Source organism: Enoplosus armatus, chromosome 18 (genome assembly GCF_043641665.1).
Source record: "Enoplosus armatus isolate fEnoArm2 chromosome 18, fEnoArm2.hap1, whole genome shotgun sequence".
Classification (NCBI taxonomy): domain Eukaryota; kingdom Metazoa; phylum Chordata; class Actinopteri; order Centrarchiformes; family Enoplosidae; genus Enoplosus; species Enoplosus armatus.
In genome coordinates this window covers 11,559,855-11,570,289 of record NC_092197.1, presented here as the reverse complement: position 1 = coordinate 11,570,289, position 10,435 = coordinate 11,559,855, and the positions used below count along the sequence as shown (strand labels likewise).

The 10,435-nt window shown below is 43.9% G+C and overlaps 1 protein-coding gene across 1 annotated transcript; it reads right to left on the bottom strand.

Annotated features, from left to right (window-relative positions):
* Positions 1-539: 539 nt before the first annotated feature.
* rnf208 (ring finger protein 208) lies at positions 540-9,085 on the bottom strand. The gene is made up of 2 exons (XM_070924477.1): positions 8,415-9,085; positions 540-2,715 (listed from the first exon to the last, which is right to left on the bottom strand). The coding sequence occupies exon 2, from the start codon at positions 1,690-1,692 to the stop codon at positions 916-918; it is 777 nt and encodes a 258-aa protein (XP_070780578.1). The 5' UTR covers positions 1,693-2,715; positions 8,415-9,085; the 3' UTR covers positions 540-915.
* Positions 9,086-10,435: the final 1,350 nt, after the last annotated feature.

The window sequence follows — 10,435 nt, the reverse complement described above, 5'->3', positions numbered from 1 at the left end:
CGTTAAACATTTAATTACTTATCAAAATACCAGATGATACATTTTCAGTTGATTGACTAATGGATTAATCAACTAATTGTTTCCGGTTTTGAGTAAATGAATGGATAAATGAATGGGTTATATTGTGGGATTTTTAATAGATTTACTGCATGAATAAGGGTTTTTGTAAGGGCCTACCCCTTACAAAAACCCTTATTCATGCCCCAATACCATGAAATGCATCTCGGACTTTGTACCTCAAAATTCCCTTCATTATTAAAGCATCTAAGTAATTTATGAATTTTCATCTCAATTGCAAAAAACTGGTGTAAATTATGGGATGGCCGTCTTTTACAAAACCATCTAAACTGTGCAAAAAACCCATAAGAAACTCAATATATTGTAAAGCATTAATTAACCCATTAACTATCCCCTTAAAATCTACAATATTTAAGGCAACACACAAAGGGACTAGTCTGCACTAGTCTAAATAAGAAAAGGCACTCTGCAGCCGAATCCTCTTTGCAGCTTGACAGATAACAAGTGCAGGCCACACACAGTTACTTTTATCATTTATTTAATCTTTATTCACCTAGGTTGGGGGGATAGACCTCCCCTGGCATTCCCATGTAAAGAGATGTCAATGACAAACACGTCCAACCAAACGAGAGAGGGTGAATAGGATTCCAGTCCATACATAAAATACATTTATTTACTATTTATTTCACCACCAGCATCCATGAGTCCCACATAGCATCCATCTGTGCTATTAAATATATAGAGATAACATCTGTGGAGGGATTTATTTACTGTATGTGTGTGTGTGTGTGTGTGAGAGAGAGAGAAGGGGGGTTGGCAGAGAGGGTATAGAGCTTATAGACGAAAAGAGAGGAGGGGGGGCAACGTCGAGTCATGCCTGCAGTGTCCTCCCCTTGTCTACATGATGCCACAGGAGGACAAGGGGTTGGCGATCTGGCAGGTGCAGGCTGACTGGCAGTATTGGCGCACAGTCTGGTAGCAGCTGCGGTCGGCGTCCCCGCCCCACTGCACAGGCCCGTTGGGGTCAGAGGGCAAGCGGCTCAGGATGCTGGTGTTGATGGCCAGAGCAGCCAGGCCATAGTCAGTGAACAGCACCGTCTCGCGCCGGCACGTGGGGCAGGAGATGAACTTGTACTTGGGACAGGACTCGTAGAGGATCTGCAGGCACTCCTCACACACCGAGTGCAGGCAGGAGAGGATGCGCGGGCGCTTGCCGGCGAAGTTGTAGGTGTGGCCGCAGGTGGGGCAGTCCAGGGGCTCACAGGGCATGACGGGCCCCGAGGAGGAGGAGGAGGACGTGGAGGAGGAGGTGGAGGAGGAGCGCAGCACGTACTGGTTGACTATGACGTCTTCCATCTTGTAGTGGAACTGGTGGTAGCAGATCTCGTTGGCACTGGTTTTGCGCTGCGCCAGGAAGCTCTGCTCCCTGCGCGTCACTGGGACCGGAGTGGACACCATGGGCCGGGGGGACCCTGTCATGTCCAGGGTCAGGTCGCTGCAGGCCTGGTTGACGATGATTTCGCCTTCACCTCCGCCGTCCCACGCCACTCTGGGGGGCGGGGCATAGCGCGGCTGGGTGACGGGCACAGGGCACTCTCTGGGGAACTTCTCCGACTGGATGATCTTGACGGTGTCCATGGGGATGGTGACGGGCTGACGCCTGAGGCAGGACATTCGCACGTGCTTGGAGGTGGAAGAGAGAGGGGCTGTGGCTCTAATCAGCGCTGGACACCCCTGCCTGGTTCTGGGCAAGGGGAAAAAAACTTGGGCTCAATTTCTCTGCAGTCAGCCATTCGAGGGGACATGGGGACGGATGGTTGCCTCCATGTTTCCCTCAGAGATCCCCCCCTGCTGTCAGCCTGAGTCTTTATGAGGGGAAGACAGATGGAGGAGCTCAGCCAGAGCACCACCGCTATCGGCAGCTCTTATTCTGTCACCGCTGATATGTACAGATGATTTAACAGTCCAGCTTACAGTATTTGACCAGTGTTGACTACTTAAAGGTAGCTTTTTAGTTTTTTTATTGTTTTTACTCACTTATGCTGATGTTCCTGTGCTTTTTGCAGAAAACGTATATTCACACACAAGGACAATTAGTACTTTAGCACAGATATGTTCTCAGTGATAACACCAATAAATAATCTCATATGCACACAGATGCTCACATATATACATACAGTACAGGTTAGGGGGTGAGGGGGGGGATTGAGTTCAGGCAGTTCAGAAAGGTCCAAGAGGTATTGTCTCAGTCTATATCCTGTGGCCTGCCAAGGAAACTCTTGCCTTCTCAAACTACCCCTTACGTGTGTTTCTCGCTTAGACGCCCGCTCAACTTCCTGTTTTTGGCTACGAGTGTGTTACACATCGGCTCGAAAGCGTGAGAAAGAAAGAATAACCTCCAGTCTTTCTCTCTGCTCTTGGTCCAGTTTGGCCAGGTGACCCCTGCGTGACCCCTCTCGGTGGCTTGCTGATAAGAAAGAGGGAGGAGGTCTTGGGAGTTGCCCTATAATGATCCAGAAAGCTGTTGGAATGACTCCTTCAAGCTCCAAGGCTCCTGAATTCCTCAGAGGTGGGAGTGAAGGGTTTGACTTTCAGACAGTCCTCCCAGCTGAGCAGAAGATGTGATAACAGTCTGAAGGATGCTGCTGTGCTTGTCTCCCTTTTTCAGTGTCCTCAGGATTCCTTTGGTCTGCCTACCTGTGAAAACAGTGAAGAGAGTTATAAAATACATGAGTTTCTGCTCTGGTAAACACATTGTCTATAAGATATAGTGAATGTCAATGACACTTGATGTAGAAAGTAAATGGAATACAAGCGGGGAGAACTTTTCAAAAACATAAAACACGCTTTATTGACAGCTTGGAAGGAGCCAGCTTTAAAGTCTCCTGTAGCTGCATGAAGATCAGTTTCTTTGTATCTCTGTATCTGGTGACGGATGCGTCTTGCATCTTGGCTTCAGCCCAGGTGTGTCTCTGTTGGGAGGGAGATAATTATCACGTTGTCAGGCGCTCCGGGCACAGCGCAGACAGTACGCCTTCCTTTTGACGAAACACAATCAGCGTGCCACAAAGTCGGAAGATTACATAGATTGATGTGGTGTACGAAGGTGTAAGAATTACAAACACAGTACACCCGCTGTACGTCTTGTCTGCAGTGAGGGTATTTCAAAACACTTAAATAATGTGCTTATGTATGGCAGCAACTAATGATTATTTTCATTAGATTCATTTAGAATTAATTGTTTAGTTCCAATGTCTTATTTTGTCAAAATAGTAAAATAATCCAAAGGTATTCTGTTGATAATGATATGAGATATGAGAAAAGCTTTGGCATTTGTTGTTTAAAAAATTACTCATTAATCGGCTTGAAATAGTTGTCGATTTTCTGTCTATTGGTTGATCAAGTAATAGTTTTGGTGCTAGTACTTTTGAATGCAGAGAGGATCTTATATATACACTATATATACACTCAAGTGTCCACTTTATTAGGTACACCTGTCCAGTCTAATGCAATCCAATACATCTGCCATAAAAAGTATGTTTATGATGCCTGTAATGTTCCGTTTTTGTTGACGTTGTCATAGATGTTAATTAGATTATATGTTTCAGCATTGAGGTTTTAGCTACTGATGGTGTTGTACAATTATTATTAAACTGAACATTATGAGCTTCGTCAAGATGGATGTTATGGCAGAGCTGTTGTATTGGACTGCATTAGATTGTACAGGTGTACCTAATAAAATGGCCACTGAGTGTTTCTACAATATGATATATGTTTTATGATCTATCTTTATACATTTGAGCTTTTATCATTCTGTAAATCCCTCAAAATCATTCTATTTGTCATGTATTATCACACAGATTTCCTCACCTATTTTAAGCTTATACATGAGTCTGTTAAAGATTATATAAACGTATGTTTGTGCCAATCTTCATGAGAAAACTTTCACATTTGAAGACTTTTTAAAACCTTTAAAATGGTTTTAAAATCAATTATAGGAGCAGGTGATTGTGACACTTGTTGCGGTCCTGTCATGCTTCCTGCTTCCTGCCAGCACTCGGCCATCTTGTGAGTTGCGTCAGTTAGGCGCTTATGCATGTGGGAGCAGGTTACAATCTGCATTGAGGTTTTGTGTCATACTGCGTGTGGGTTTATGAAAAAAGAACAAGTGTACGGACGAAAATCGTTAGTTTGACCAAAACAATAGCTGCCAAACTGCGGAGGAGGGAGGATGACACATCTTTCATTCTCTACACGGCTGTCAACAGTGATGATTCATTACAGGACAAAAAAAAGACTGAGCAGAGGAGGTGACCTACATGGCCAGGAAGAGAGAGAGAGAAAGAGATGAGAGGGAGCGCAGCGCTGGTCCTGGTTTCTATTTATGGTTTGTTTATCTGTGCACCTCTCAGTGGTTTCCTGCCCCCAACCCCTGCTGAAGATTCACGCCGAATGAGACAGATGTACCTAACAGGCGGAAGTGCTTTAGCCCATTACTTTCACGTGATGCAGTGAGCCATGTTTGGCAGGCAGGCAGACGTTTGTTTCTCCCCCTTTATCCTCTCTGGTCGACTCTGTTGACATATTTGTACACCCCACACTCAAACACACACAGAACTGTTTGCCAGAATCACTCACAATCTCACCAAATGTGTTCCGCTGCGCTGCAGTGCTGCAGCGCTTTCCCCAAAATAGCCTCTCTTTCCTTCTCATCCTCTTGCAAACACAACAGTATGCATTCATCACTTTTGATCAATCTGGGCGTTAGCAACTGAAATAAATTACCACGTTTTTTTCATCCAAACAACTTGATAGTGATAGATTTTGGTTGTGATGCTTGGTGCTAGTTATGCAAGACTTTTCTGAGAAACACTCATCATGAATGGTGCTGGCATAACAGCAAGAAGTAAACATGTAAAATGTTTAATACAATTCAATATTGTCATAATTATGTCTGGATATCAAACGGAAATAATAACAATAACAATAATAATAGATATTATAAATAATAATTAATCTAAAACTGTACTGCAGTTTTCAGATATTTGCTGGTTTAAATCATACTTTAGACGGTTTTATTTAGACATTTGAGATTTTCTTCTTTTGTTAAATAAAAAAAATATTTTGTAGAAAAACATTTAAATAGTCATTAAGGTAAGGTATCTAAAATTTGACATTTTGGTATTAGTACCTAAACTATTCTAAATGTTACCATGCATGATACTAAAGTATACTATATTATATTGTGTGTTGATGTTTCCCAGCTCTATGCATTAAGTTATTTAGGTGATACAAGTGTGACTTTGGGCCGGAGTTTTGAATTAAATTCAAACTGGACCAAATGATCTGCTGGTATTAACTTCTTGCTGATACATCTGGGATATATATTTGCCAATAAATAAGAAGATATGGCATTTCAGAAATGCCAAAGATATGTTTTGACGAATTCAGCAATTTTAGAATCAGCATCGCCATTACATCAACTGTAGAGTACAAACAAATTTATTTCATGTTTACGCAAACAAACATACATCATTATCAGATTTTTAAAACTCCCAAATAACAGTATTGGCCTAAAAACAGTACCAGTTGGACTATTGTTTGAAAGTAAAATAACCAGCTCCACCTTTCACAGATATATGTCTAGACACATTTTGTGGCTATAAACAGCTTGTGAAAACATGTCTGTCTGGTAGTGGCAGGGGTCGAGTTGATAAAGCAACCAGGCTGCAACGAGGAGCCTTTGAGCCTGGGGGAGATGAAGCTGCTAAAATTACCCTCTAATTTGGTGACAGTGCTGTGAAAAGGGCTGATAACTGATGCAGGCTGCCTGCTGATGGGCCAGTGTTGGCGCAGCCTCCTCCTAATCGACGGAGCCCTCTCCAGTTATGTAAGGAGCTCATCCCGGGCCACCATATTAACACAGTGCTGCAGCTCTCCCACAGTCTTGACATTGAGTGTGTGTGTGTGTGTGTGTGTGTGTGTGTGTGGACACATAACTCTGGATCCTCTCCTTGCAGAGGAATTATTACACTAATGAAATCATGGCAGGCATTTGACCTCGTCATCACAAGCAAGAGGAGGAAGAGGAGAGCTGACCACAGAGATGTCAGAGGAGTCTGTCTCAGCAGCAAATTCCTCATACCATTAAACACACACACTCGCACACACACACACACACACACACACACACACATATACTAGAACATTCTCACCCTCAGACGACTCCCCATCACGTACTCGGCACCACCCTTTACATTCCCGCGGACACACAAACAAACAGATAACGAACAGATACGAGCCACTAAAAGGAATATTTTTGTACTATCAGTCATGCTGGATTTATCTCTGACTGACACAAAGACGCACCTGAAGAGAGAGAAAAACACACACATTCCTATCCTCTCACACTCCCACTATGTATGTTCCTTCATCTCTTTCACGTTCTGAATGAGTCATAGAGACCCTGCATCAGTCTGTCTGCCTGCCTGTCTCTCTCTCCATTCTCTCAATGGAAATCTGTCTGTCTGTCTGTCTCTATCTATCTATCTATCTATCTATCTATCTATCTATCTATCTATGGGGACGTAGAGCAGGCGGTCCGGGTCCTCGTGCCCCTACATCACATACCATCAGTATGTCAGGTATGCCAGCTATGTTGAGATGTGTATCCACATTCATGCCTCGGCTGGTAAAACAGCATCAGCACATCTCTCCTCGGACCTGCGTGGGATATTATGTTGTTATTTTCATTACATAACGCGTTCTGACCTTAGCGTGATCTGATGACAAATCCCCAGATTTACTGTATGTTTGGCCGCAGCTTCTCTCTGGAAATGACAGTAGGGATTCAGTGAGATATTGTGAATGATTTAAATGTGGGGGGATTTGCCTCTGTGGCATATTTTACAATCTGAAAAGTATATCAAGCGTTTTGTTTAAGTTGTTTGTTTTTATGGTCCTGGAGTTTTCTATTTGTTTGTTACAGTCATAATATATAAAACTTTAAATGACAAGATTTCATTTTTGTTAAATCATTTTTTTTAAAGTCATGCTTTTCTCAATGGGCTTTTGTTTACAAACATTTTCTGAATAAAGGAATTAATTCCAATCACATAACATACTGTAGGTTGATGACAGGCTAATATAATTTAAATGCCAAGATTTAAATATTTTTCCCAGGATTCAGATCCAGATATGATGTTGCTGATGATGCTTTAAATCTTATATATACAGTCAATCCATCAAGCTGTGATTACATGCAATTATCCCACAGGCCACTGTTTGATGGCCGGCTGATGTTTGTGTTTTTGCATGGGCAGAAAGTGCTTAGTGAGTATGCGGGGAGGTATTGTTTTTAATAATTCAGCCCGCTGTCATTCACAGCAGACATCGGCCATTTTGCCTCGCAATTCATTACAGCCAAGTGCTCTTTGTTCTCGTCTATGTGGCTCCCACAGCAACATGGCAGAGCTGCACACAGGCAGAAAAATACAAGCAATAACCATCGTCGCTCTGCCTGACACAGATCTCATGGAAGATTTATGAGGGAAAGCTTCAGCAAATGTGCAGCTCTTCAATAACAACAGCGGCTTGATTGATTGAGGCGATTGATTTTTCTTTTAAGGAGGCTCAGGGTTAAGGTGGACGCCATTGTTGATGTCCGGTGAGCTGAGACTCAGGGGAGACTGTGAGGTAGCCAAAACATTTGGACCGTGTGAGATGGAGATGCTTTAGCATGTGGGAGGGGTGTGCATTCGGGAGCAGCAGTTATGCAATCGCAGCATGAGTGTGCCCGGCGCTCTCACTGCAGCGCCAATGTATGGCCAATATGGAGATGCCTTAGTGCTGCTGACAACTACAGAACAGGCCGTTCCTGCCCTGTCCCTATCACCCTCACCTCCCCTCCTCCTCCTCCTCATCCTCCTGCCCCCACTGTCTGTCTGTGCAGAGGTCTGTGAAAAGTCATATCCGCTGGAGACATGACACCCTGAAGACACCATCTATGCCCAAACTCACACATCATCACGGTCTATTCACAGATTCCAGTCATTGTTTGTGGTCAATGCTGATCAGTAGGCGTGCAGGTGTTTCGCTGTGCACATATGTGTGTCTCCATTCATGCATCCATCAGTGTGTGTGTGTGTGTGTGTGCGTCTGCAAAATGGACGGCCATGATGCAACAACCATGTAAATCCCAGCTTAACGTAACAAAGCAAAAAGGCAAAGGCCACCACCTCTCGCACAAAGAGAGCTAGAAAGAAAAGAGCATCAGCATGAAATCCAGATAGAGGAGCCGCTTCTCACAGATCTGAGACATGCAGAACGTACAGGTGCAAAACATGACGATTAAAAATCTCTGTTATCTTCTGTACGCTCACTCTCATCATCCTCACCTGTCTGCCTACGCACTTCTCTTGTTCCAGTCCTCTCTCGCCTCCTTGTTCCAGTTGTTGCTGTCGACGTTGTTTTGTTGATGCTGGTTCTGTGAAGGTAAACCAAGCTCTCAGTCTCTTTGTTCAGGAGACGTTCTCACCAGAGGGAGGATGCTCTCTCCTGTCTGTTCGATTCCAGCAGGATGAACGAGGGGGGGAAACATGGAGGAGATGTAAGATGGAGGAGGCTGTTACAAGGTGGATGCGTCATGTCTCCGGCTGCTTTCGTCGAGCTCCGCATCCCTCGCTCCTCTTCTCCTCTCCTCTCTGGCACCTTTGTCCTTCACTCTCCCACCTCTGCTCCCTCTCCTCCGAGCTGTAGCTGAGCGTCTCCCTCTGGTCTCTCTTTCTCCATCCCTCTTTTCCTAAGACTCGCAAATTATTCAGCTTATTCTGTGCAGTGACCTGAGCTTCTGTGCTGTGCTTCTCTGCATGTAACGTCCCCTCCTCTTCCTCCCTCTCTGTGCGTCTCTGTCTTCAGGTCTTCAGGTAAACCCTCTCTTCTCCTTCTTCCCCTCTCCTCTGCTGTTATCTCTCCTCTTGTCTCAGCTGCCGTTCATTACTCCTCTTTCTCCTTCTCCGTCTGCTCCAGTCAGTCACACATGCGCAGTGTTTTCACACATGCATGCACGCTCACACACTCTCCCTCTCTGTCTCTGTGCCTCTGGCTCCCTCCTTATGCATGTGGCTTGTTTTGCCTGCCCTCCCCCTCCGCTCCCTCGCTCTCTCTCTCTCTCTCTCTCTCTCTCTTTTTCTCTCACACACACTCCCTCTCTTTCTCTCTCGTTGCTCTCTCTCGATGCAGCACACACTGCAGTGCCTCTGCAGGCAGGATCACGTTTTCTAGCTGCCAGAGAAAATATTTCAGCCAATAAGGAACATTAACACCCTCCCCAACCTCCTCCCCTCGTCTAAACACACATATGCATACACACGCATAAAGACACATGCACATTTATAGACAAACATGCACACAGCCTTCTGAGATATTAAGGCTTTGTACAGAGAGCCATGAATCACACTGTGTATGCAATACTAATACACACACACACACACACACACACACACACACACACATACATATGGTTAAGTACACTAGCCAGGCACACAGGAAACACAGGAAGCTGGTGCAAATAGATCTAATCTAGGCAGTGCAGCAGATCTGAGAAGGCAAAACAAAGCATAAATTCACTCACAAATGAATTTCCTATCAGGCTACTGACTGGATGTTTTGGAAAAACAGATCCATCATATTCAACGCTGAGCACATTCATCTCAATCATGTCTGCAGAAATGGATTCCTACAAGCATAGCCTCAAAGCAAACATAGCAGAGAGGTGTCATTTGTATTCATTCCTTTGAATCCTCTAAAAGAAAAAAAAAAGACCTGACTGCTAAATTAGACACTGCTGAGTTTAAAATGCACCCAGAAACTTGAAGGCAGCATCCTAAGCCCCCGCCACAGATCTGCACATGCAGCGATGTTGCATAATGAGGATTTTAAAAAGTTTTTGTATCTGCTCAAGCCTTCACGCTGACCAATAAATAATCCTCAGATCAAAGAGGGGAGAAAAAACATGATGTGAATTTTCAATCAATGTAAGAGGGTTACGCTTACATAATGCATAATGTGATGAGAGGCAAAGTCGCAGTGAGTGTAACAGAAAACCTCACAGCTCTTCAGTTTGAATGAGTTTTAGCAGTGAGTTCTGTATAAACTTGCTCTTTTGTAGATCTTCTCAGAAGTCGGAGGTTTGAGGAAGATTCACAGTATGTGCTCAACACATCATGACGCAACGTCAATTCCTCAAACTCCAAATAGTCTCATTTCTTTTACCCGGCACTGGATGTGCATGTTGTGTTAAAAACCATGTTGTTAAAGGCCATGAAAACAAATATCTCTCTATAACATTAAATAGTGTTAAGCAGAAATTAATTACAAATTGCAGTTGTTAGCAGATATAAGTGTCAACGACTATAAC